The following is a 25899-nucleotide window of genomic DNA, read 5'->3' as shown; positions in this document are numbered from 1 at the left end:
TTTTATCTCTCTTGATCACATATCAATCAACATTTGCACAAACGGGATGTAATATGATAAACATTGTACAACTTATGAATTTATACTTAATTGTAATATACCTTTCATTCCCGCACTTCAAATAAAATGAGAATTAAATAAAAAATTGATATGATTCTTGCCAACATTTTAGAAGTTATATTAATATATAAGAGTAAATATCCAAAATGATCCATCGACTATAGCTAAATTCACAAATTGGTCCTTGACTTTTAATTTCAACCAATTAAGTCCTCAACTTTGCAATTTTAACACAATTTGGTCCTTTGTCTATTTGACCGTTTGTTGACTGCGCTTTTTAGGATATATATGTAATTTCATGGTCCATCGTCGGTTTTTTAAGGTTTCGGTTGCATTTCTAGACCGCACTGTTACATTTGAATCCACTGTCGGTGCTGCACCCCATGCCGAAGAGATTATAGCTTTTGATAGATAGATCGCCGAAGTCCCTGGAGTGGCTCTTCGAGAAAGCCGTGACTCCAAGCGATGTAGGTAAGTTGAACCGGCTCGGGATCCCTAAGCAACAAGCGGAGAAGCACTTCCCCCCTCCGAAACGGCGCTCTCACCTCCAAGAGCGTTCTCTAAGCTGGACCGACTCGTGATCCCCAAGCAGCAAGTGGAGAAGCACTTCCCCATCCGAAACACCGATGTCACCTCCAAGAGTGTTCTCTTGAGCTTTGCACGTGAAACTACATATATATCCTCAAAGATCGCGGTCAACAAACGGTCAAATAGATGGAGGACCAAATCGTGTCAAAATTGCAAAGTTAATGACTTAATTGGTTGAAATTGAAAGTCGATGACCAATTTGTGAATTTAGCTATAGTCGAGAGACCATTTTAGGTATTTACTCTTAATATATAATACAAAGGACAAAATTTGAAGCTAGGGTTATGAAGAGAGATGGATGTTATTGGAGCAACCGAGCAAATTAAAGTATCTTTGATTTAAAGTAAAAGATAAAATTGTATTAAATAAACAAGTTTAGAGTAGAAGGGACAATAATTAATTGAGTCAAACTAAGTAAGGCATGCGTGTGTCTAGGGTGGATTTGTAAGCCCTTAATAATAATAAAAGAATCCAAAGAGCCGCACGACAAGGGTTAGTGTCCTCGCTTAGCCCTACACCTACCCAACCCTTCTCCATTTTTTACCCTACCCTTTTTCCCTTTGTTTTGGGAATATTTATTACAATTTTATTTTTCATCACATTTTCTCTACCGTGTAACTTACAAAATGCATGCAAAATCATATTTTATATCAATAAAATTTAGTATGCCATTTAACTTAGGAACGACAAGGATGGATGTATGTAGCTTTGGCGGTGTTATACAAGTATTCAAGCTTTTACATGACGTTAGATTCAAGGGAGGAAGTATTATATTTTTCTTTATAAGAAATACTTATTCGATCACGATTAATATTATATTTTTCAGCATAATATTACATTTTTTAATATATGTATAACATTTTCATATTGACCTAACCAATATCACATACAAAGATATGTGACCAGTCTCACACAAGTTTTATTGATTGATTTTTTTTTTTTTTTTTGAGAACATGTATTTATTGATAAGAATTGACATTTTTCAGTTCTATCCAAAAATATTGATAGTTGTAAGCTTCCAAAAGTGAGTCTTATTTTCTTTTTGATACATTAGATTTTACAGCTTATGCTAGATTAATGTTAATCTTTTCTAAAAAATCCTGCTAATTTAAGTGTCTTCAAAATTCATGTCCAAGAGTCATTGAAGGAGGTAAATTGCAAGTTGCCTAAGCAGCCTCCCAGACCCCAGTCAGTCGTTGACTCTACGCACAAGAGACTTATCTCCACACTTCTACTAACTTGAAGAGTCCAATCTCCAATCTAGATAGCCCAAGTGCCTAAACTCTAGCATAGAAAGCTCTAACTTCAAGATGTTGTTGGTGAAAGTCGGACTTCCACCGTGCTACTAAAATTGTAACTCTAGATTAAGTGATCTACAATATAAGCTAACCCTGAGGGATGTTATTTTCTTTTATTGATAAGGTTGCACCATGGTAAGAGCCATTATGTATATGTACAAATGTATAAATTGTATGTATATATACAATTCCTCATACCCCCTCTTTCTCTCTCCACTTTGCAATCTATCTGCAAAAAGCCAAAAGATACTTGGGTATATTTATTTACAACCTTTTATTAGTAAAAACATATTAAAAGGGAAAAGAAGACAAAGTGTCAGCCATGCTCATGCATGTATCAATTATTGTTATCTGCGCAGTGGAGAGAGAGGAAGAGAGAGTCCCCCGTTCCTAGCGGGGGAGCAGTTTCATCATCCATACTACCTAAAGCTACAAAACTATTATTTTAACTAATGAGAAAAACTTGAAATCACTATTTAAAATATGTAATAAATAAATTTAAAAAATAAGAAATTATATGTATGTATGCATGTTTTTTATGCAATAATGTGTTTAGTGTTGTGCGTGATAACATTTTTGAAGAAAATTTGATTTGAAAAAGATCGTGAGATGTATTATATTTGATGATACTTGAATTGATGTGTTTAATGAGTAATAATATAATCTTATATATTGATTATAAGATAGTGAAATACGTACTATAGCTATAACATTGATGTTTTGATTTAATCAAGTTGTATACTAATCATGCGTTCTTTTTACGTTATATATATTCTAGACGTATTCTCATTTTCTACTTTCAACTTTTTATTTCACACACAAAATTTTGATGTAGACATTTGTACTGAAACTTATATGAAAAAATAGCTTATCAGTACTCGCTATATCATGGAGTAAGATTGAAAGTCTATGTAATAGATTCGCCGAATCATGCCTATTAAAAGTAGGCCAATGACTTTGTGGTCTAGCACATAGTGACTCCTGTATGGGAGGTCATGGATTCGAGCTTCAGTGGAGGCAATATGAACTCTTTATACTTCAGTAGGTTGAGAAAGTAGTTATATAAACAGATACTGCAATGTAACAGAATCAGTACTATTTAATTTTATTTATTTATTTTTTGAAGTAGGGCATACATATGTATGTGTGTGTGTATGATGAAATGGATGGAATATAATGAATGATGTAACGTGAGAGTTATGGGTTAGAATTGAAGATGGGAAATTGGCATGAAATGAAGGTGAAAAGGGTGTTGGTTGGTTAGTGGTTAGATTAGGGGGTGTGACAGTGGCAGTGGCAGTCTGACATTGATGTGACCTTTGTCCAACTCGGCATGCGCCAGGCCACCACCTCCCAACCCGCCCCTATTTTAGTATCTATCAAAAATTCTATTCTATACACCCATATTGTATCTATTACTACTTTGTATTTTTAAAAAATATTTGACTATTTTATATTTCTGACCATGTATATGCTACAATTATATTATATATATATATATATATATGACACTGTAAAAGAATTTTATAATATTTATATGTTATTAACTAAGATTGCATTACAATGGGGTACGATACGCAATTTTTCACGCCTCTATAGATCATCAATTAAAAGACACTTTAAATCAAAGTTTATTTGGTATATATATCCGCAGATTAGTGAATAAGCTTGCTCATGCTTTGACTAAAGTAACAAGTATAGTACTCATTCTGGTCTTTTTACTTGGTTATTTTATTTTCTCACTTGTATTGAACATTTGATTTATAAAGTTTAATGGAAATTTCATTTTACCTAAACAAAAGGAGGAAATTTTACATAATAATAAAAAAAGGTTTAATGTCATCAATGAGATGTCAAAGTTTTGTAGCTTAGTAATTAGGGAAGAACCACCCTGCAATTAGCGTAATAATTGATTTCAATGTAAATATACTTCAACATATATGTATAGTTTCAATCACATTATTTCTCCTTTCAAAAAGAAAAAAAAAAAAAGAAAAATCACATTATTTCTGAAATTCACAAGCTAGTTATGTTAGAAGACTCCAAAAAATTCTCTTATAGTGCGGGTGGCTCTTGGGGTTTGAGATTCAAGCTGTTGGATATGATGAAGTAGTAAAAATTCTTAAGGGGTAAGGAAATATTTTAAATAATTTAAAAAGTGTCATTAAATTCAATGTTTGCCAACACCTACCCTCTCAATCGAACTCATTGAACAGTACCTTCTTAGTGTAATTTATCTATATTGTGTAATTTGTGGATTATTATACAAGAACGAGATTTACTTAATACACACCAACCATCGAGTAGTGGCACCAAGTTTTTCCGATCATTATTCCATGGACTATGACCCCGTTTGGTAAAAAATTGGCCTATGGGCCAATTTTAGCTTATTTGACCACTATTAATTGTTTGATTTAGTTAAAATATCAATATAAATGTTTGGTTAAATAACTTTTTGCAACTCCAAAAGGCTAAAATTGAAAAAACTACCCCAAGTAACTTTTTCAATTAGCTTTTTGAGAAAAGAAATTATACCAAACAACTAACTAACAGCTAACAGCTAACAGCTAATTTACCAAACACTTTTCTACAATCAGCTAATATTATCAACTATTTATACCATCTAATTAACACAATCAGCTAACAACTAACATCTATCAGCTAACAGCTATTTTACCAAACAGGGCCTATATGGTCAACTCGTGAATACAATGTACATTTTGGTATACTAAATGTACATTATTTTATGTATTATCAAGTAATGTACGTTCAATACATAATAATATATATACATATATACATATATATATATATATTGAATATGTGTATCTTATTCATGTTGACATAAAAATTTGCCAAAAGTTTCCCGTCAACCAAAATATAAATAAAAATTTCTTAAAGGTGTAAGGACATATTTTACATAATTTAGAAACTGCCAATAAATTTCAAGGTTTTATATTTATTTTTTATTTGAAAATGTTCATTAGAAAATTTCAATTCACACCGTTGACATTTTTTCTCTTACTAACTCCAAATAGTTTATTTTCAACATTTAATTAATATTTATAAAGAGAAAACTTATATGATTATTTTTTGCAGCATATAATTTTTTTAAATACAACTTTGGTTGTAAAGTCTAAAAAAAAAAAAAAAATCAAAATCCATGCTCACCATGATTATGAAAGTTTGTCATTTAATTAATATATAGAAGTTAGTCTCTTGCCAAGCACCTTGTGGTCATATGACATGTAATGACCTCCCCATGTAGGAGGTTATGAGATCGAGCCTCAATGGAGGAGTTGTTGAAAAAAAAAAAAAAAAGTAGAACAACGTTAACTCCTACACAAGCACATCAAATTAATTGCCCACACAATATGCATGGGGAGGTTCACGTTTCCCTCTCATATTTTACTCATTTCAACGATGATTCAATATTTTACTCATTTGAACGATAATTCTTGAATCACGCTCAAATTATATTCAATATTACGAAATTATTATAAATATAATCTTTGACGAAGTCGCACTTAAATGATATGTAATCCCAATTCCAAATGTAAAATTGTTTGTCCAGATGCTTAATGTATCTCTCAATAACTACTCACCATGACAGCTGTAGTACCAAGTTGACCTTTAACACGTCTCGCATCAACAATTACTTTAGCAGTGTCCCCACACGTTTTAATTATTTATCCCATCTCACAATAGTTTCAAACTTAAGTTGTGTTCTAACCAGCACAATTTGATTTTTTTTTTTTTTTTTTTTTTTTTGTATAAAGAGTGCTTAAATTCACAAATTATAACTATTGACACTTGTTTTTGTTCTTGTACATAGTGTGTTGGCTGATAATGCTTAGTCAGTTAGTCTAGTCTAATGACATTTCTCATTTTTATCAAAAAAAAAAAAAAAAAAAAAAGAAGTTGCTATTCCCAAAAAAAAAAAATATCAAAAAAAAAAGTTGCTAAAATGAAAGTCTGAGCCGTACATTTAAATAGAAAATGTTATAACATAGTATGTAAAACCATGTGATTTTTTATAATAGAAAGTGACAAAAATATATTTAATTACATTCCAAATTTAAGTCCTATAATGCACGTTGGGATGAATTAAACATCTGAAGGGCGAGTTAGTCATTAGAACTATTAAATGATAGTCAAAGATATCATCCATGAAGTTCCAAAGATTGTAATTGTTTAGGCTTGTTTTACGATTACGAAACTATCACATGCAATGCTCATTGGATATCCCACATGTAAAGGAGTTAAATGACTCAACTGTCCTATAACAACATACAATCTTTTGAGAGAAGAAGAACACACAATCTTCGGCCCCCATAAATAACTCAGTTGGTCAAATGAGTGAAATTTGAGAACATTGATCCGGTAGGGATCGAGTCTCACCCGCGACAGTGTGAGAGCAATTTACACCCTCTCCTATGCTCTGTGGGATGGGACGTGGGGCTCCTTGGGATTGCGGATCCATTTCGTGTATCAAGAAAAATGAATTACAACATTGAAAAGTATAGTTGAATATGTTGGTGAAACGTTATTAGTTTACCTAAATAGTTATAAGTTTAATTGTTGTTAACATAATCTTAATCAAATTCATTACACAAGATCTATACAGTACAAATTTTTTTTTAGAATTTATTGTTCACCAAAAAATAAACATAATTTCAGAGATTTTCTCAGAAAAAAAAAAAAAAAAACAGGATACTATCATATTTTTTACCCGTAATTATTTAAAAAGTGGAGAGATGAATAGGGCAAAAATTCACAAAATTTCAATAGTGTCCCTTAATATTGTTCACTAAATTTAATGATAGATTTGATGCATATTGTTCGACCACTGAATGCTCTATGCGTCTCATTTTATTATTACAGATTCAAGTAACTTAAGAAGTTTAGGCTTAAAAAAAAACGTAAAGAAATCTAATTTTTAAGAATATATATATATATATATATATATATATATATATATATATATATATATATAAATTTAAGAAGTATTTTTTTTCATGTAAATTGGTAATATACAAATATTATTTAAAAATAAATAATTAATTTATTAATAAGAGAAATCATGACAGCAGGCTACAGTTAAGAATTTGATTTTTACTATCCTCGTGTACTTTTTAATTATTCATATTCTCCGTTTTTCTCGAAAGGTGGAATTCTGAGAGAGAGAGAGAGAGAGAAAGAGAGTTAAGGTGTTCATATTATATGAATAGCTTCACTTTGCCTTGGAAGAAATGACTTTCTCTTCTTCTTCATTATTTGAACCTCTCTTCTTCTCCTTCAAATCACGCAAAAATGGCAACTTCTCTCTTTTCTGATCATCAAACTCATACTTCTTGATTCTGTTACCACCCTGCAACTTCATCGTCTTTCCATGCATCAGCTTTCGGTTTTGATTCTGTGTTCTTAGGATTTTTTTTTTTTAATTTTTATTTTAAGAATGTTTTGCTGAGTTTCTGGATATATATATGGCGGCTTCCATGAACAACTGGCTAGGCTTCTCTCTTTCTCCTCACCAGGACCCTCAGCCCCAGGAGATCTCGTCCATCTCCGCTTCTGATGACGTCTCCGCCGCCGCCGCCGCCGGAGACTGCTTTGATCTTAGCTGCCGGAGAATGCTCCCCTCCACCTCCCCCTTCGGCATACTCGAAGGTTTCAGCTCTAGAAATCACCAGTCCCAAGGTCAGTACTAAATAAATCTAGGTTAAGCTTGTGTTGTGTCTTTTGAGTGACGAGGAAACTCACAGCCACTTTTGGATGGTTTTTTGAGTTTGAACTAGCAATTGGAAGTTGAACTCGTAACCTTGTAGTTACTAAGTAAAGTTTTCTGTCTTGTTAATTATTAGTTTTTGCAGTTTGTGTGGTTTAAAACCCTAATAGTTTTAATGGAAGTTCATCAATGGCGGTAAATTAAACATCTTGTGTTGTGTTTACACACGTTGTCTCATGCATATATAAAATATGTTGTAGATTGGAGTCATATGAAAGACGCGGAAACGATGATTTTCAGTCAACACGGCCTCGAAAGCCAGCAAGAAGTTGCACCCAAGCTGGAGAACTTTCTGGGAATCGGAAGAGACCGGCAGCTTCAAGCTTGCACCACCACCGCCGCCGCCGCCGCCGCTAACGCTAACAATAACCCTACTTTTGGGCTCTCGATGATAAAGAACTGGCTGCGCACTAACAAGACTACCAGTGACAGCGGCGGTTGTGTGGTGGCGGCCGGCATGATGAGCAGCTCTCAAGCCCAGTGCCTGTCGCTGTCCATGGGCGCGGCGTCGCAGCCCAGCTCCGCCGCCGCCGCCGCAGCTCTCCCGCTCCTGAATATCAGCGGCGGCGAGAACGATCATCTTCATCACGTTATTGCTGCAACTACTAGTAGCGCCGCAGGTTGTCTGTCGGAGAGCGAGAACAACAGTCAACAGACTGAAAACGGAACCAGCAGCCAGTCTCCGGCTACCGCCATCGCCGACGCACAAACTTCCACCGCTACGGCCAACGGACTTGACGCCACGTCCCGGAAATCCATCGACACCTTTGGTCAGAGAACTTCTATTTACCGCGGCGTCACAAGGTACAATATAATAAATAATAATTCTAAGTGAGAGTTACATAGTCCCATATCAACTAAAAGCTTAAGCTACCATGACTTTTAGTTTGGCTCTGATATCAAATTAAAATATGGGCTTCATCTCAATAAAAATTTTAAACTAATAGTTGGATGCTCACGTGAAATCTAATCCTTTTGTAATTCTTTTGTTATCAGCACAATATAGTGATTGCGGGTATTTTTTGAATCAAATCTCAATCTTTTATACTTGCAAATTAAAATTGATTTTGAAATTTGTTTGAGTTGGGTGCAGGCATCGATGGACTGGGAGATACGAGGCACATTTGTGGGATAATAGCTGTAGGAGAGAGGGACAAACCCGCAAAGGAAGGCAAGGTAAACTGTGCACCACTCTAGCAACAACCTACTCAATTCCTTAAACACTACAGTTGCAACTTCCTTAAATTATTGTCTGCCACTGTTTTCTGCTGCTCTAATTACTGCTAATATAATTAATCTAATCTGTTTTCCTGTGGTTTGTGTTTGGCGTCGTCCCACGTACTGTTCCACTGCTTGCAGTTTACTTGGGTAAGTGAAAACGAAACCCGTATTCCAATATCATTATTCGTTGAAACAAAACACATTTTTCAATATGGTGTAACACTGTAATGTAATGTTCTGTAGGAGGTTATGACAAGGAAGAAAAGGCGGCCCGAGCTTACGATTTAGCTGCACTTAAGTACTGGGGTCCTACTACCACCACTAATTTTCCGGTGAGTATATATATATATATATACATATACGCAGCAGTCATCCATGGTTTTGATGTAAATTTTTATGTATGTATAATGTGTTTTAATTTCAGATTAGCAACTATGAGAAAGAACTTGAGGAGATGAAACATATGACCAGACAAGAGTATGTCGCGTCATTACGAAGGTGAGACTATTCCCTTTTCCAGGAATCTTATTATAAACTGAAACAACTTAACATTACAAGGGTTATAATATGTTACATGTCTTAGCTTGTGACTAAAACGTAATAATTTTCATTTCATCATTACTATAATATTTGTTGTCATTTCACCATGGTGTTTATATATGTTGCAGGAAAAGCAGCGGATTCTCCCGTGGTGCATCCATTTATCGCGGTGTAACAAGGTAACTAGAATACATTATATTACAGTTTATGAATAAAATTGATTATAATTTTATATATATATATATATATATATATATATATATATATATATAAATTTTCAATATGAAACTCTCAACGGGTGTATTGCGGGCAGGCACCATCAGCATGGAAGATGGCAGGCCAGGATTGGAAGAGTAGCTGGAAACAAGGATCTTTACTTGGGCACTTTCAGTAAGCCATTCTCCTTTCATTACTGTTATGTTATAATATAATTGAAAAATATGTTTGGTCACAAGTTTAAATGGTAAAATTATATATTTATTATTTATATATATTATGGGCAGTGTGGTCTTAGCTTTTTATTATTATTATTTATTATTATTAGTATATACGTTGTTTGAAATTAAATATATATATATATATATATATGTGGCGATTAGGCACGCAGGAGGAAGCGGCGGAGGCGTATGACATCGCCGCCATAAGATTCCGGGGACTGAACGCCGTTACCAACTTCGAGATCAGTCGATACGACGTGAAGAGCATAATGGACAGCGCCACCTTGCCCATAGGCGCGGCGGCGAAGCGGCTCAAGGATGCGGAGCAGCAGTCGGAGAGGTCACAAAGAACAGTAGAAGACACCCACAACATCGGACTGCTCTCACATTTCACCGACGGAATCACCTACGGCGCCGCCGCCGCCGCCGCTCACCACCACGGCTGGCCCTCCCTCGCTTTCCAGCAAGCTCAGCCGCTGAACATGCATTACCCCTACGCCCACCCCCAGAGGCTCCCCCTCTGGTGCAAGCAAGAACAACATCAACCGCACGATAACGCTGACGTCACTCACGGTGGCATTCAAGATATTCATCAGCTTCAGCTCGGGTACAACAGCGCCGCCGCCGCCGCCGCCGCGGCAGCGCACAATAACTCTCTGCAGCCTTCCGTGATACACAATCTGATGGGGTTGGACTCCTCTTCAATGGAGCTTAGCTATGGCGTCACCGGAGAGGGAGGAGGTAACAACAACGTTAACGGCGGCTTCGTGATGATGCCGATTGGACACGATGGGACCCTCCCGACAAACGGGTTCGGAGAAAACGAGGTGAAGCCGCTCGGTTACAGCGACAACATGTTCGGTTCTTCTTCATCTTCCCCGGATCCATACAATCAAGAAAGAAGCTTTTACCTCTACAACTCCCAGCAACCGCCGAACCCCGCCGCCACCTGCAACAACTGGGTCCCAACGGCCGTTCCGACCATCACGGCAAGGGCGGGAAACATGGCCGCCGTTTGTCACGCCACTCCGGCCACTTTTCCGGCGTGGAATGATACATAGAAAGTCTAACCAGTGGGTCCTTCAGTTATGGCGAAAGATCAAGTTAGAAGGTGTATTATAACTAGTTTTTATTTTTTGAATTCTCGTTTTATTATTACTTCAAATGAATTGAACCAAGAAAAATAGGGATCTTGATAGCTTTTTCTTTGGTGCTTAGCTTGGTGGATATTTATATATATTGTAATGAATTTTGGTACTCGATCAACAGAAGTTCATGAATAGCATGTGATTTCATCACCTGCTATGATTTTGGGAACTTCTGTTGAAGGGATCCTCGGAAAGGTAAATTAAACACCATATATCATATATATATATATGCTTTCTAACGTCACAATACAATGATGCAATAATCTTCTCTTTACTCTATATCTACTGCATATATAAACTTTATATATTATTGCATACATGAATATAATCTACATATATCACTAGATTTATATCATCATTGTTGTAACTTGGAGAGTATGTAGTGGTTGAGTCAAAGTGATTCATTCCTTCTTTACTAAAGGTCAATGGTTTGATCTTGGGTTTAGGTATTGAGCATCTTTAAATTCAGCCGGGATTAATTACTATGTGTTCAACGGTGAAAATTCGGACTACACTCAAAAATAACATTAGTTGTGTGTAAATACCCCTAGCTTAAAGTTTAACTAGACTGAAATTTTAAAACTTTGAAATTTGTCACAGTTCAATGCCATACTCTTAAAACTATTACTGAACAAAAAAATTTAAAAAAAGAATTAATTTAACCCTTAAACAATTATATAATAAATAAAATAAGATTGATACTAATTATTGGTTGAACCAACTATTTTTTTTATAAATTTTATATATAAATTTTATACGCTAAAATTAAGCGTTTTTTTAGTACTGGCCTGCCCAAATCAAGAAAAAAGTTAACTTAAAATCTTATTCAACTTCAAATATAATTGTTTTTTTTTTTTTTTGGTACGGAAAAGACTAACTATACACTTTGATAACTCCGTCAAATCCCGACCCTTTACGCGACTTTCATTATTGAAAAAAGAAAGTCTACAAACAAAGAATGGAATCAATGGAGTTTTGAGAACACCTATGGTGAGTGGTTTATCGGCGGCGTGAACAGGCGGAAGAGAAAGGACGCGTTCGGAAATGGAGAGCTCTGCTCATTGAACACCTGGAGTGTCACTGAATCACTGATGATTGTATAAGCTAAGCTAGGAAAATGAGGTTTTTCCTAAGGTAATGGTTTTTCTGATTTCTGGACAACTGTAATTTGATCCGCGATGATCAGTATCGTTTTCAGCTTTTGCTTGACGGCGGCCGTGCTGGCATTGGCATCACCTGGCGGCGGCGTTGCAGGAGGAGGAGGAGGAGGAGGAGCAGCTTTCGTGAACGAAAGTGAAATTTATACTAATAATAACAGTGGTAATGGAGCGGTTATAGAGTTACAGGGCGGACCAGAGGATGTGGCGTGGATTGTTCAGCTCTCTGATCTGCACTTTAGCGCACACCATCCGGAGAGAGCCGTCGACTTCAAGGACATCGTGGGCCCTACTCTCGCCATGGTTAATCCTTCCCTGGTATTCATCACTGGTGACCTTACCGGTAACTCTTTGCTTCATTCCACGCGTTCGCTTTAGTTGTCTTCCCTCATATCAATGTTGACACATTTTATGTGAAATGTTCAGCTTGTTAATCATAACAATCTCTATGATTCTTAACCATCCTGGGACTAATTTCACTTGGGAAGAAATGGGGACAATTCCAGTTTGAGTTCCAGAGATTTCAGGTTTCTAAATTGCAAATAAATAATTAAATGTGGACTCTCTGTTTTTTTACCACACTTCTAGGAAGTGATTGCAAGTGAAGGCAAGATATCAAGGTCAACTTTGTAGGCTAGTTACTCTAATGCACAGGAAGAACTGATTGCAGACTAAGTTCATTTATCATTCTCCCAAGTCCCATGCTCATCACATGGACAATTCATAGCTAAAATTGGGTGTCAGAACTTTGAGAAGCTAGGGAAATTGAAGTCCCAGGTTTTTAGTAGAAGCTGTTTGAGGAACTAGGCATTGTAAATGATAACAGTGAGGCTTCGACTTCTCAAGGATGGGAAGGTTGAGATGGGTATGGTAGTTGCTATGTATTTGTTGGCCCCTAATTTACTTTAGCTCATATTCTCCAAAAAGCATAAACTGGGCCAAGTACCAAAAAGTGAAAAAGGATTTTAAAGCCAATTAAGTCAAAAATCTCTTGTTCAACAACCTTCACATTTGAGGCTGATAAAAAAAAAAAAAAAGTCTTCTTTCAATGAACTCCAGTTAGGCCAAACAAGCACTAGAAATCATTTGAAGCTTGATATTCACTGACTGAGCTTTTTAGATATTATAAATGACATTCCCGATTCCTTGTAGGAGATTCTCATTTTCCTTTCCCAGTAATCCTAGTCATTGAAACTGTAAACAAGTTTCTCAATAAGGCTACAGTGATGGAAAAATTGGTTTTGGGTTAAAGTGTGCAACCGCGCATGGGAGAATTTATGGGTTACTGGAAAGAAACCTAATATTCTTTTGAAAGCACTTCCGTTTCAGTTTCTCCTGATGTTTCCAATAACTGAACACACTCGTTTAACATTTAATTATTTGAACCATCACCGTGTGGAACACTCTTATTATATCCATTTCTCGACTTCTACCAGATGCAAAAAGCAAAGATTTACTAACAACAAAGCAAGATGAAGCGGAGTGGGCAGAATATCAGAAAGTGATGGGAGATGTTATTAAAAGGAGTGGACTGAAGATAAACAATTTCTTTGATCTAAGAGGAAATCATGATACTTACGGTGCAAGCATTGGTGGTGCATTTGATTTTTACTCAAAATATAGCATCAATGCACAGCTGAGAAGAACTGGACTGGTCAACAGTGTTAGAGTTCAGGTTAGTCCCTCTCCAGTTTCTGTTGCTGTAAGACCTATTGAAGGGTGCAAAATGCTGATGATGATAAATAATTTTTAAAAAAAAGTAAATAAGAAAAATATTTCTGCTGTTATGAGGTTCCCTCGACATTTTTTGGCTGCTAATATGGCCCCCCCTATTTGTATACGCTCCTATTCCAATTTTTTTTTTTTTTTTTTTTTTTTTTTTTTTTTTTTTTGTTTGAAAGCCGCTCCTATTCCATTTTAATTGATCTACTTTGACTGCACAAAGCCGACATGTGTTTTGAAATCAAAGTGTGAATTAAGTGTTGTGAAAGGATTAGTTAGACTTCTCTTTCTTTTTGTGGGTAACTCTAATTCTTGAAGATCATAAAACATGCCAATTATGGGAGTTGGTGAACCATTTTGGGGTGGACTAAAATTAGAAGTTAATCATTTTGAGCCTAGAGGGAATATCTGTTTTGTCATCTCCGCCAATTGTTACCTTTAATGTTTATTCAGTTATTGCTATTGCTATTGCACAATCATTTTTTTCAATTCCAACTGCCTTGAGATTGAAAAGATTAGATATTGTTTCACATTGACATTACCTATTGCAATTATCTTGCCTTTCTATTTCGGTTTTGAGTTGGTAATTGACCTTTGCTGAGATCATATGCACTTCAACCGTAAAACCATTTTCACCGTATAAAGTGTAAAGAGGATTGTTGCATGCCCCTTTTGGTTTATTTATTGGTCATGCTCAATGGTTTATACTCTAAACTATTCTCTTACAAATTTAATCAATCCATTTGGAGATTTCTTTGTTTGGTTTGGTTGCGCTAATAATACTAGCATGTTTTGTTTTAGGTAAAATGCTTTAATCCTTTCAGCATTTTTTCATTCTTTAATGCGTGCACTCCATCATCCAGACTGGCACACACAGTATACTTTTTGTCGGGTTTGACAGCACAATGTCTTCAGGGTTACGAGGCCCAACTAACTTATTTGGTCATCCAACTGATCAGCTATTAACTGAAATAAACTCAGAACTCTCACAATGGAACACTCAACCTACAAAATCTGTTCTCAAGATTTCATTTGGGCACTTTCCCCTTTCCCTTTCTGCCCCAGCATATTCTGGGAGGACTCTGAAGGATGTATTTCTGGACCAATCTGTGTCCATTTACTTGTGTGGGCATCTACATAGAACATTTGGAACAAATTTAAAATGGGTTCATGAAAGACCTAAACACTTTTCTATGAAGGCCAATGAAGTTCACGAGTTTTGGGAGTGGGAATTGGGTGATTGGAAGAAGAGCAGAACAATGCGCATCTTGGCCATTGATAGAGGCTGCATATCATTTATTGATGTTGACTTCAGATTGGGTATGAAAGAAACTATTATATTGCCTACATTCCCACTTGACTCGCGTTTTATTTTGGACAAGTCTCAGTCAGTGGATCCTACATTTTACAGCTATATCAGAGCGCTTGTGTTTTCTTCATTACCAATGGTGTCTGTTGTGGCCAGAATCTATGATTCAAGGCCTGGAAATCTCATGTTAGCATTCGAGTCTCCAATGAAGAAAATTGGGAATGCCTCAAGGGGGGACCTCTATAGTTGCCCCTGGAATTTCAAAGCCTTTGAAGATCCATCACCTGAACGATTCTTGTTACAAATAGAGGCAGTTGATATTAGAGTAAGATCATCTTTGACTGAATTACGACCATTTTCTGTTGGTGGTCGACGTGCTATGCTCTCACAGAATTGGAAAGAGTTTATTGTTATGGGTTATCAATGGGATGCTTTATATTACCCATTGTTGTGGTCCTTCTACATGTTTATTCTATCCACTCTACTAATTCCAAAAGCCATATTATCATTTTCTAGAAAGCAATATACTTACAAAAATTTCAATACGAACAGAGGACTAGCAAGTTATGTAACATGGATTACGATGGAACTATACAGTATTCCACGGGTATGGTGCTGTATAATTGCTTACTTGTTTTACTTCATATTATGTCCTTGGCTTTGTGGCCAAGGTCTTGTGGATGGAAAAAAGTTATACATGACCTATCGAGGTTGGGCATTGAAGTTCAACTCAAAAGAACAACAGTTTGAAGGGTTTCCGGATATAATGGTGATTGTTATTCCACACCTTTATGTTGTGGTTTTGCCTACTGTGTTTGTAATTGGAGCATTGGTTGCCGAAACAGGAATTCACCGAGATAATATACGTGTACTTTCCAGTAAAAAAGAGGATGATTATGATGCAAAGAATAAGGGATCGAATTCATTTACTCATGGAAGAAATTATAGCTTGAAACTGGTACTTTTTCGTGTGCGATGGATTAGGAAAGTTCTCCTGGTGTTTTGTCTGACAATTTGTTGTATCCATTTTTTGGTAAGTTCTGACTCATCCATTTCAGGCATTTGAGAATTCACTTTTTGTTTCCACTTTCTGGGACCCTATTTGAAGTCTAATCGTGTTCTGTATTCTTGATATGATAGGTTTTGTTTCAAGATTTTTAGATAGCTCATGTGTTTCAATTTTATTTTTTAATTGCAAATAAAACATCTGCTTTAACTTAAAATATTTGGAATGTAATGGAGTTATGGAGGGGATTGTGCTACACATGATTCAGAAGAAGGGAAAAAGAATTTTTTAAATATGTAAAGGATTTTCTCTAATTTTAAAAGATGGCTAGTGTACCTTTCTCATTACTAGCAAAAACTATATGTTTTAGATAACACAAGAAGCTATAGCTGATAACATAGGTGTTCTCTTCTCCTTACCTTCTTTTTTTGCATTTTAGGAAATAGTAGTATCTATTGGGGTTGGCTTACTTACTGTTGATCCATATTTACTTTATCTATGCAGAGTTGCCTAGCTCTTTCCAAAGCATATGAGATGAACCCATTTGTCCACTTCCCAATTTATAGCATGTCTATTCCACTGTTAATGGTGTATGCAATCTACAGAACTGGTAGCACTTTTTAGAAAGTAAGCCTGTAAATGCTGATCTTTATACATCTTATATGGCTTTCTTGTAAAAAAAAATAAAATTCTAAAGTATTATTAATATTAATAATAAGCTCAAATCTGTTTTGGATGAGAAACTGTTTCCCCGACTTGATACTAGTATAAGTTTCTTTGATGGTGCTGTTGATATAAAAATTTGCTTTGTTGCGTATCATCTCTGTTCGCCTAGTCTTTAAATGTGACAGTATTGAAGGCTGACCTTGAAGCAAAGGCATGAAAGAAAGTGTGTCTGCCGGCCCTTTGATCATCTTCAAAAGCATTTATAATGGCTTCTTCCTACGGACATGACAAGGTATTTGAACCCCAAGGTGAGATATAAACTGGCAATCTTTATACTTGGTCTTTACTGATTAGGGATGTATGTATTGTCATAACCATAGACAGAATATGATCTTCATTTTTTTACTAACTAGAACTACACTGTCATCACCTCTATAGTTAGCCCAGTAAAATTTGACTTGTTTGACCACTATTAGATGTTTAACTTGGTTAAACAATCAATATGAGTGTTTGATTAATTTTTTTGTAACATTTTATTGCTCCAAAATACTAAAATTCAAAAAACTGTTCAAAATAACTTTTTCAATAAATTTTTTGAGAAAATCATTTTATAAGTAATCAACTAACAGCTAATTTACCAAACATATTTTTATAAATCAACTAATGCTATCAACTAGTTAAGCTCATTAATCCAATCAACTAATAGCTATTTACCAAACATCCCCGAGTATTGAAGATAGTGAGGAAGACCCAAATCTCTCCCTTTAACTCTCTCCTTACTACTCCTGTTTATGTATAGTGTTCAGATAAAATAAAAATTACAGTATGTAACTGTGTTTTTCTTTCTTAACAAGGTAATATATCAGACAGGCAACACGAGCATGGAGAAAAAGAGAGCCATAAAGATAGAATATAGTACTTTTATAGTCTAAATCTGTCTGCTTGCGGCCACAAAATGCACTGGCCTGAGTAAAAGATATATGGGTATGCAGTAGCAGTATTAAATGGAAAGGTATGGGAGGTGTTGCAACTACTTTACTATGTAGTAAATGCAATAAATACAATATTCCCTTCTATACCAGGATCCCCTAAAACAGGCTTCAAAATCGTCACAAAGTGTGCTCTCTCATGGGAGATTTGTCAACCTTTCTGAACGGGAATAGGAAAAAGAATCGTTGTAACATATTGTTCAGCCAAAGAATGCTGCTCCAATCATATACCTGAAACAATTTCCCTGTACAGCTCAAACTCTATAGCACATACCATCAAAAGATGATTAAGGATTTACTATTTCATGCAAAACCAACTCTTTCTTGGGAGTTATATTATATGTACTACCATTTTATTATAAATCGTTGATTATAAGAGGCCACCTTTTTTTATTTTACTTGCATCACCAATGCAATGTTACTCCTAAAAAAACAAGGTTGCAGTCCATGGTTCTCTTACAAAAATTTGGTTTGTCAAAAAGAAAAAGGAAATAACAGTAAATTCTGGGCAGAAATTATACACCTCTTTCCCAGTTTCCCATCCTTGGACGCATAAGGTGTAAGAGATTAGAAACTCAGTGTATCACTGAGATGTAACAATTACTTCACTAAAATTTTATACAGTTAATAATATGTTGCAGTATGACAGCACAGAGGTACTAAGCAGATACTGCAAGGGAACTATGAGATCACACCCCATCTGAAAAAGACAGATGCATACCTATGATAATTTCATCTAGGGAGAAGTGGTTCTCTTTCATCGTGTTTAACACGGTGAGTTGCCTGTAAAAATGAGGAAAATAAGGCATGTCAGAGTCAGCCCACATAATCTTCAAAAAAGAACCAGTAAGAGTATTTTTAGCAGTATATGAACACTCACATCCTCATGGGCTCCAGCTGCCATATCTAAAAATGATGTGTCCTTCGACCTGCAAACATTTTCCACAGCCAATTGATGAAAATGTTTACCACACCATATATGATTATATGATATATAACACACTGCACAGCTGAAAATAAAATATTAAGGAAAATGGGTACCTGAAGTTATTCTCAGTCTCTATTATTTCAAGACTACCATTCTGTGTCTCATCCTTGACTTTTGATGCGGTTGAAAAGAACTGAACAGACCAAAGTTAAGATAAGATGAGATAGGTAATATATACACATTGCCATCTTTCAGTCACTTTTCCAGCAGGAAGTTTATCCTCAGGCTTTTAGAATAGCTAAAATGAAAGACAGGAGTATGTATTTTCAGGGAACTTTTTGAAAATGTACTAAACATGAAATGGAGGAAATTCACAAGAAGAAAAAAAAAAAAGGAACTAAACAATAAACTTTCATCAATTACCTGATGCATTGAGATGAACACAATAGAGATCCCTAAAATGAAATTCATAGTCAAGGTATGACCAAACAGAACAGCAGATGCTATTCCAGTAAAAATTGTGGCGACAGTTGATGAATACTTCTTCAGGATTGTATCTACATCAACAAAATGAAGCTTTGATAAATTTTAATGCATTTCAATAGTAGTGGCAAGATTATAGAATCTATACAAGTAAAATTGAACTAGAAAACTAAAACACAATAGTTATGAAACGCTAGCTTTCAATCATTCTTTTCAATTCTACCCTTTCCTTTTTGTATTAAAGATATCAATCAGAAAAATATGTCCTTGTAATTTGTAAATCATTTTATACTCATCAACTACTTTTACTTTATATTCAATTTGCTAGTGTATCATCTTTTAGTTTACACTTTTCAGGTAACTTCTAACAGCTAGTTGTGCCAAACAGAGTTTTCGAGTATCAAATCTTGTGTCAAAATTTAGTCAAATAAAACAACAACTTTCCTAAGATCACGCATAACCTAACCTAACCTGATCAGGTACGCTTACTAATGTATGCAGTGGCATACAGATATCTAAACTGTAAGAAATCTAAAATAGTCTGAAAGATGCTTACCTGCATATTTGAAGAAAAATGAGGACAAGATGCCTTGTGCAGCATTGTTGCATATCAAAAACATAGTTGCCTTTGAGTGTCCTCGTAAAATATCCAAGCTATCAGGTCCTAGACAACATTTGTACATTATTAAGCAACCAGCATGGGGAGATACTATATGCATGCGCATTTGAATACATTGATACAATCAAAGAGCTAAGGTAAATATTACAAAATGGAAGATGGAATTAAATTTACTGACAGGTTTCTTATTACTAAAATACTGAAATGTTAGAATGCAGTTTAATACAAAATTTAAAGACATGATTGTCAATGCATACCTTTGAAAAGGGCAGATATAAGTATTCCGAGAAAATTGAAGATTGCACCATAACCGTATAAAAATAAGTTCTGCATACATAAAATTTATTCTTTAAATGAAGCATGTAAATAAGTGAATGAACAACTCACCTAGTGAAGAGCTTTGGGGAAGGTAAATGAATAGCAGTATCTATTGACTAAGCAATTGAAAAATCAAACTGCATTATTTTGCCCAAGACTTTATAACTCAAAGGAAGGTTGTGCAGTTGTGCAGTTGTGCTTGTGCTTGTGCATGAGTACTTTTGGAGTTTCGGTATTCCAAGGGGAAGTTTTAACTTCAGTCTGTTAGGTACTGCTAACTTTTGGAACTAATAAAAACTGCTAGTACTTTAACAGAAGCTACATACACCTCCCCAAACCCCTTCCCCAAGGGAAAAGAACAAATAAAATCGCATAGAGTATAGCCAATGGAATAGAACCTGAAGATAAATGCTTGTGTCAAACTGGCTCTTCAAAGCATACTCATTATAAACTGAAGCCAGGGACGGAACAGTAACCTGAAATTTTTAGATTATAGCAGTGGCTAAATTCCCTCAACTTGGATAGAGAGTTTGTAGTTCAAACAAGTATACAAAAAACAATGCATAGTATAAGCATCAGTTCTCTTTGGTGAACAATATAACTTCTACATCATTTTATTTATGGTAATCATTGGAAAGGAAAACGAAAAGAAGTCACAAACAGAACATTAATCAAAAAAATATATTTGTGAATGTAATACCCTTTGGATTAGTGTCCAGTCCCATACTTTATGGTAATCATTGGAAAGGAAAAAGAAAAGAAGTCACAAACAGAATATTAATTAAAAAAAAAATGTGGGAATGTAATACCCTTTGGATTAGTGTCCAGTCCCACCTTAAACATTATGGTGCTCCAAAGGCATAAACGTTGAAAGAGTGGTATTTTATGCAGTAGTTGGGTATAACAAACTATAGTACCGCCAAGAATCTACAATTAACTTCTAATTCCTTCGTTTAAGTTGAAAAAAAAAAGGAAAATTATGCAAGTAAACATGTTTTCTATTTTTTGTTCTTTAATTTTTCATTGTTTCCAGAAAAAAAAAAAAAAAAAAAAAAAAAAAAGAGAGATTTCATAGCACCCTTAATATCTGCTTGTACAAAGATGAAATTAATGTCCAGAAGTTTGACACCAAATGGTTTACACTTCACTTACAAAAATCAGTGTGTATAGATATGCTCCTGTTGCTACAGGAAGCCCCATAGCTGTAGAGCCCTCGGGTAGAGACCGCAGCTGATTCACGCTAATACCTATAAGCAGAAGTGCAAGAGCTTCCCACTATGGCAAAGAACAGAGTTTCAGACAAAACTATATGAGTATGTGAAGGGTTTTTACAGATAACAAAACATATAATAGCTCACAATTTATCACAGTATAAGAACCAAAAAGCATGGGCCTCCCACAACTCACCTGAAGTATGGAAAATCGTCTTCTCATGACCACCTTTAACAAAATTGCTATGACCAAAACCTGTTAGTCAAACAGATAATCAGAAATGGAACTTCAAGGAAAGGGTCACATAAAAAGACAGATCTTATACATTTTGTTAAAGAAAAATCTTGACATCTAGTACATAAACATCCAGAATCATAAGCAAAGTGACCAACTTTCTTTTCCTCTTGCTACAACATCATGGTAGAATTGAACTTAATATTCAATTATAATAGCCACCATGAAAATGATATGTACCATATAATTTATTTTATTTCACAATCCTTTTGTAACTTTCTATGCAAGCACCACCTTGGGCTTTGTGAATAATATCATTACTAAGCAAAAGAATAATTTTATTTCATTACACTATTAGTCACTTAAATTGATTTGGCTACTTAAGTACAGATGCTGTTTGGATTTATGGGAGAAGCTTGTTGGAATGTTTCAAACAAACTTTCGGGGACTCTGTGAATGGGAAAAGCTAGCAGCCTAGCAACATTTTGTAGATGCAGTTTTTGATGTGTTTGGCAAGAAGAAAGTGCAGGAAAATTTGGTGTCATTGTCTTTATAAATTGTTAGTGCCTTCCACTTGGGTGAGGATACATTCCTCTGAATATATAGAGAAAATAAAGAAAGAAAAATGAAAAATTAGAAGGAAAGTATTGATGTGAAGCAAAATCAGTTACAGGGAAACATCCAAGGCAGTCTATAATGAACAGAAAAACTTATCAATGTGCACCCGAGACATTACACATTTTAGTGTTTACTCATGAACATCAAAGATTATAATACCTTTAGGTTACTCAGCATCTTAACTGTTGCAGGGTTAAAATACAGCTGCAAAGGAAACATGTATTAGAACTTAGAATCTGTCAGAGAGTAATACTAATTATTATTCAAATAGACAAGCAGTTACTTTTTTTTTTTTTTTTTAATAAAAGACTAAATAGGCGAATCATCATCATTGATAGGAATGGCAATGCTTAGGGACTAAAGATCTTCAATTACATAAGAGGAATATCAGAAAAGATCAATTACAAAACAGTAAGGTAACAGTAAGCTCTTCAATCCCGTCAGAGATTGATCCCAAGTAATCCCAAATGCAGAAAGTAATAAAACTAGATCAATTATCAGCTTTTAATGGACAAATTGAAAATGAGCAAATACAAGAATCCTTGTATGGTATTTTGTATCTTTATGCTATTTCACATGAGAATCACAAAACTGTAGTTAAATTCTAAACAGAAGAAGATGCATAGTAACTTGTGAGACACAGAAAGTTCAGTATCTTATTTCCAGGGTCATCCATTTCACACAGAAAACCTTTCCCACAAAGAGTTCTATAAAGCTTACCTGCATGATGAACTTCAGGTAGTTATTAATAGCATAAAATAGAGCTGGAACAGCCAGAAGACAATTGTTCTTCGCTGCCTGCAAGCAAAAAGGAAGAGGAAAGCATTAACTTTGACATAACATTTGGCTAATTTTGATACCACTATGGTCTTGAGAAAACACTGTAGTCAACACAGCACAACTGGAAAGTTTTTACAAAATGAAATTCTTTACTCCACAATAAAAAATTTTAAGAGGCTAAAGAAGAAAACTGAAACCACAGGTATGATTACATGAATTAGCCTCTAGATAGAACATCTAACCCTAAACAATGCCGTAACTGTAGTGAAGGTTCTACATTTTCAAGACAATGTACAATATCAACACTGCTGCAATCTAAATAAAAGGTGAAACTCATATTCTATAGTGTAGTTCTATGATTCTATCACTCACTCATTCAATATAACTTCATATCTTATCAGAGAAACAATTGAAAGTGGCATTAACTGTTCTAACCTGGACAAATGTAGAAGGAGAAAGAAGAGACTTTTCTCCAGGTTTCTGATTCCTACTCTGCAAAAGGTATAAGATTTTTAAATGCATGGAACCAGAAAAAAAAAATGATAATACAGCAATATGTTAAAGCAATCAGAAAATCGAGACTACCTGCAAGCACAGCATCACGCATGCAAAGATAACCTTCGCGATCTCGGTCAAAAAATTGACACTAATGGGACTAAAGTTAAAATTCCCATCCACTTTTGACATATACACCAGTATAGGCTGCAACCGAAGCAAAACAACGAAGAATGCAAAGAATTTACAAAGACAAACTCATTTGAAAACCGACAAATTCGCAACTCAAGCAAAACAACACAATTATCAGCTCGGATTATCTAGGAGAACTGACAGCAAAAATGATAAACTGAATTCCGTAGGCATACCTGTAAGCCAACCAGGATGCAGTCACCGACGACCAAAAACACATTAAAGGCGCGCGTTTTCAATGAGACGTCCGTCCGGTGGCGATCGTAGGCCTTGGACACCGCCCTGGAGTGGGGCGAGAGCCCCAACTTGGAGTGACAAACACTGCATTCCACCACTCCTCCTCTGCCGCCGCCGCCATGGATATTCATGTTCCCGATTCCCGATTCCCGTCTCCCTCCCCCTCGCTCCGAGCTCCGATTCGCGTACGGTGCCTCCGTTAACCGATCTCGATCAACCGAAATGCAATCAACGAAGCACGAAGATCAGATCAAGCTCGAATCGATCTGGATCTAACGTTTCACAGATTCGGATCCGGTTTCGCGAGAGCAATGGAGACGAAGTTTATTGAGCAGAAAGCAAACGGGGCGTTGTCACATTTGAAGTGCGGATCCGATGGCGGTAGCTCTTCACGGCGTAAACGTAAGAGTTTTATGCAGTTGGGACGTCGCTGCCTCTACAACGCACTTTGACCAGCAGCGATTGTATTTACCTTTCCTCGCAGCAGTCATTAATTAATTAATTATTCGGTAATGACTAATTAGTTAGGTATTTTAAGCTGCCAACAAAGTACTTTACCGCGAGTTAGGCAAGATTAGTACTGTAATAACATTACCGCAATTTAGTCAAACTTCACACGTTTGCCTTTAACCTCCAGCGACTCATTTCTTTACACCTGCACCAAATCTTTTATGGAGTACACTACTCAATTTTTTACCATTTAAGTCATTCCTAATAGATACGATTAATTTACTTATAAAGTTATAAGGTATACATTTAAATAATAATATAAAATAATGAACAATTTATAATAAATTGTACTTTTTGCGTGTAAATACAAATTGTTTATTTTTCGTCAGATCACGATGTGCCTTTAGCCGGCTCTAATCATATGAGATCTCTTTAAATTCGTATCATATTCAGACTAGTGCACGACCACTCACGCCAACCTAATTAATTTTATGTTTCTAATTGTTTTCTTTATTACTCCGTATATTAAAATGCCAAAAATATTGTTCATTTTTTAAAATACAATAATATTTCTTTCTTTAATTTTTTTTGAAAGGAAATTTCTCTCTTTAATCAATAATTTGAATACGTATGTATTTAATGTTTTGCATAGAAATTTAAAAAAATGTGTATCTAATCAACAAATTTTTAGTACTACTGACTCTGTTTAGAACTACGTTCTCAACCTACTGAAGCATACGCTTCACTGAGCTCAAACTTATGACCTCCTATTTGAAAATGTCACTTCATGCCACTAAAATGTCATTTGCCAATATTTTTTTTTATTTGAAAAAATATATATTATTGTATTGTTCCAATTGGATAAAACAATATGTCTTGCATCTTGTGTGATTCCGATTGATTAACTTATAGTAAAATCATCAAATTCATTAGTACATATCAATCTTGCATTTTTTATGATTTTGATTGATTAACTTATAGTAAACGAATCTAATTCATTAATACATTATATCTTTATTTACATTTGTCTATCGACAATTAGATTTACATAATTTGTGATATTGATTCTCATATATTTACTGATTTTTATTTTCTCTTGTCCCCTCACTCAAATATGTGCATACCTACATGGCTATTGCGGTACCCCGATACTTACCTAACATCATTTATGATTAAATAATGTTAGTTGTATGTTTGTTTTTTTTCTTTTGAATGCAAATAATGTTGTATGTATTTTCATTTAATATTCAAATCTTTTAAGCATTTTACAAAATTACAGTGACACGCTCATATTAATTCATTTTTTTAAAATAGCACAAAAATTTCTCCTTTTTTTTTTTTTTTCATTCAATAAAATTATACTCCGCAACATATAGCCATAGTTCTACTATAGAAGAAGTCACA

General features: G+C 35.0%; 3 protein-coding genes across 7 annotated transcripts; 2 read left to right on the top strand and 1 right to left on the bottom strand.

Annotated features, from left to right (window-relative positions):
- Window positions 1-7123: 7123 nt before the first annotated feature.
- Window positions 7124-11301, top strand: LOC109187880 (AP2-like ethylene-responsive transcription factor PLT2). Of its 2 annotated transcripts, XM_019338261.1 has the most exons (10): window positions 7124-7646; window positions 7935-8538; window positions 8828-8910; window positions 9094-9102; window positions 9199-9287; window positions 9380-9453; window positions 9624-9674; window positions 9809-9885; window positions 10095-10918; window positions 10961-11301. In XM_019338261.1, exons 1-10 carry the CDS (start codon window positions 7433-7435, stop codon window positions 10991-10993), a joined length of 2058 nt encoding a protein of 685 aa, XP_019193806.1. In that variant the 5' UTR covers window positions 7124-7432; the 3' UTR covers window positions 10994-11301. The 2 variants fall into 2 exon arrangements, with proteins under 2 accessions (XP_019193806.1, XP_019193805.1); XM_019338260.1 differs by having other exon boundaries at window positions 10095-11301.
- LOC109187883 (CMP-sialic acid transporter 2-like) lies at window positions 10301-24492 on the bottom strand. 2 transcript variants are annotated; one of them, XM_019338266.1, is made up of 16 exons: window positions 23985-24492; window positions 23707-23823; window positions 23557-23613; window positions 23062-23139; window positions 22501-22545; window positions 21685-21744; window positions 21430-21552; window positions 20676-20753; window positions 20217-20286; window positions 19897-20004; window positions 19281-19414; window positions 18971-19050; window positions 18810-18858; window positions 18651-18712; window positions 18123-18160; window positions 10301-10314 (listed from the first exon to the last, which is right to left on the bottom strand). In XM_019338266.1, the coding sequence occupies exons 1-14, from the start codon at window positions 24174-24176 to the stop codon at window positions 18662-18664; spliced, it is 1242 nt and encodes a 413-aa protein (XP_019193811.1). In that variant the 5' UTR covers window positions 24177-24492; the 3' UTR covers window positions 10301-10314; window positions 18123-18160; window positions 18651-18661. The 2 variants fall into 2 exon arrangements, with proteins under 2 accessions (XP_019193811.1, XP_019193810.1); XM_019338265.1 differs by lacking the exon at window positions 10301-10314 and having other exon boundaries at window positions 17843-18160.
- LOC109187879 (putative metallophosphoesterase At3g03305) lies at window positions 12001-18417 on the top strand. Of its 3 annotated transcripts, XM_019338259.1 has the most exons (6): window positions 12001-12214; window positions 12279-12580; window positions 13674-13912; window positions 14823-16301; window positions 16779-17377; window positions 17681-18036. In XM_019338259.1, the coding sequence occupies exons 1-5, from the start codon at window positions 12198-12200 to the stop codon at window positions 16896-16898; spliced, it is 2157 nt and encodes a 718-aa protein (XP_019193804.1). In that variant the 5' UTR covers window positions 12001-12197; the 3' UTR covers window positions 16899-17377; window positions 17681-18036. The 3 variants fall into 3 exon arrangements, with proteins under 3 accessions (XP_019193804.1, XP_019193802.1, XP_019193803.1); XM_019338257.1 differs by having other exon boundaries at window positions 12001-12580; window positions 16779-17248; window positions 17795-18417; XM_019338258.1 differs by having other exon boundaries at window positions 12001-12580; window positions 16779-17232; window positions 17795-18036.
- Window positions 24493-25899: the final 1407 nt, after the last annotated feature.

Source organism: Ipomoea nil, unplaced genomic scaffold (genome assembly GCF_001879475.1).
Source record: "Ipomoea nil cultivar Tokyo-kokei standard unplaced genomic scaffold, Asagao_1.1 scaffold1421, whole genome shotgun sequence".
NCBI classification, from domain to species: Eukaryota; Viridiplantae; Streptophyta; class Magnoliopsida; order Solanales; family Convolvulaceae; genus Ipomoea; species Ipomoea nil.
The sequence above is the reverse complement of the archived record's forward strand: the minus strand, read 5'-3'. Positions and strand labels throughout refer to the sequence as shown.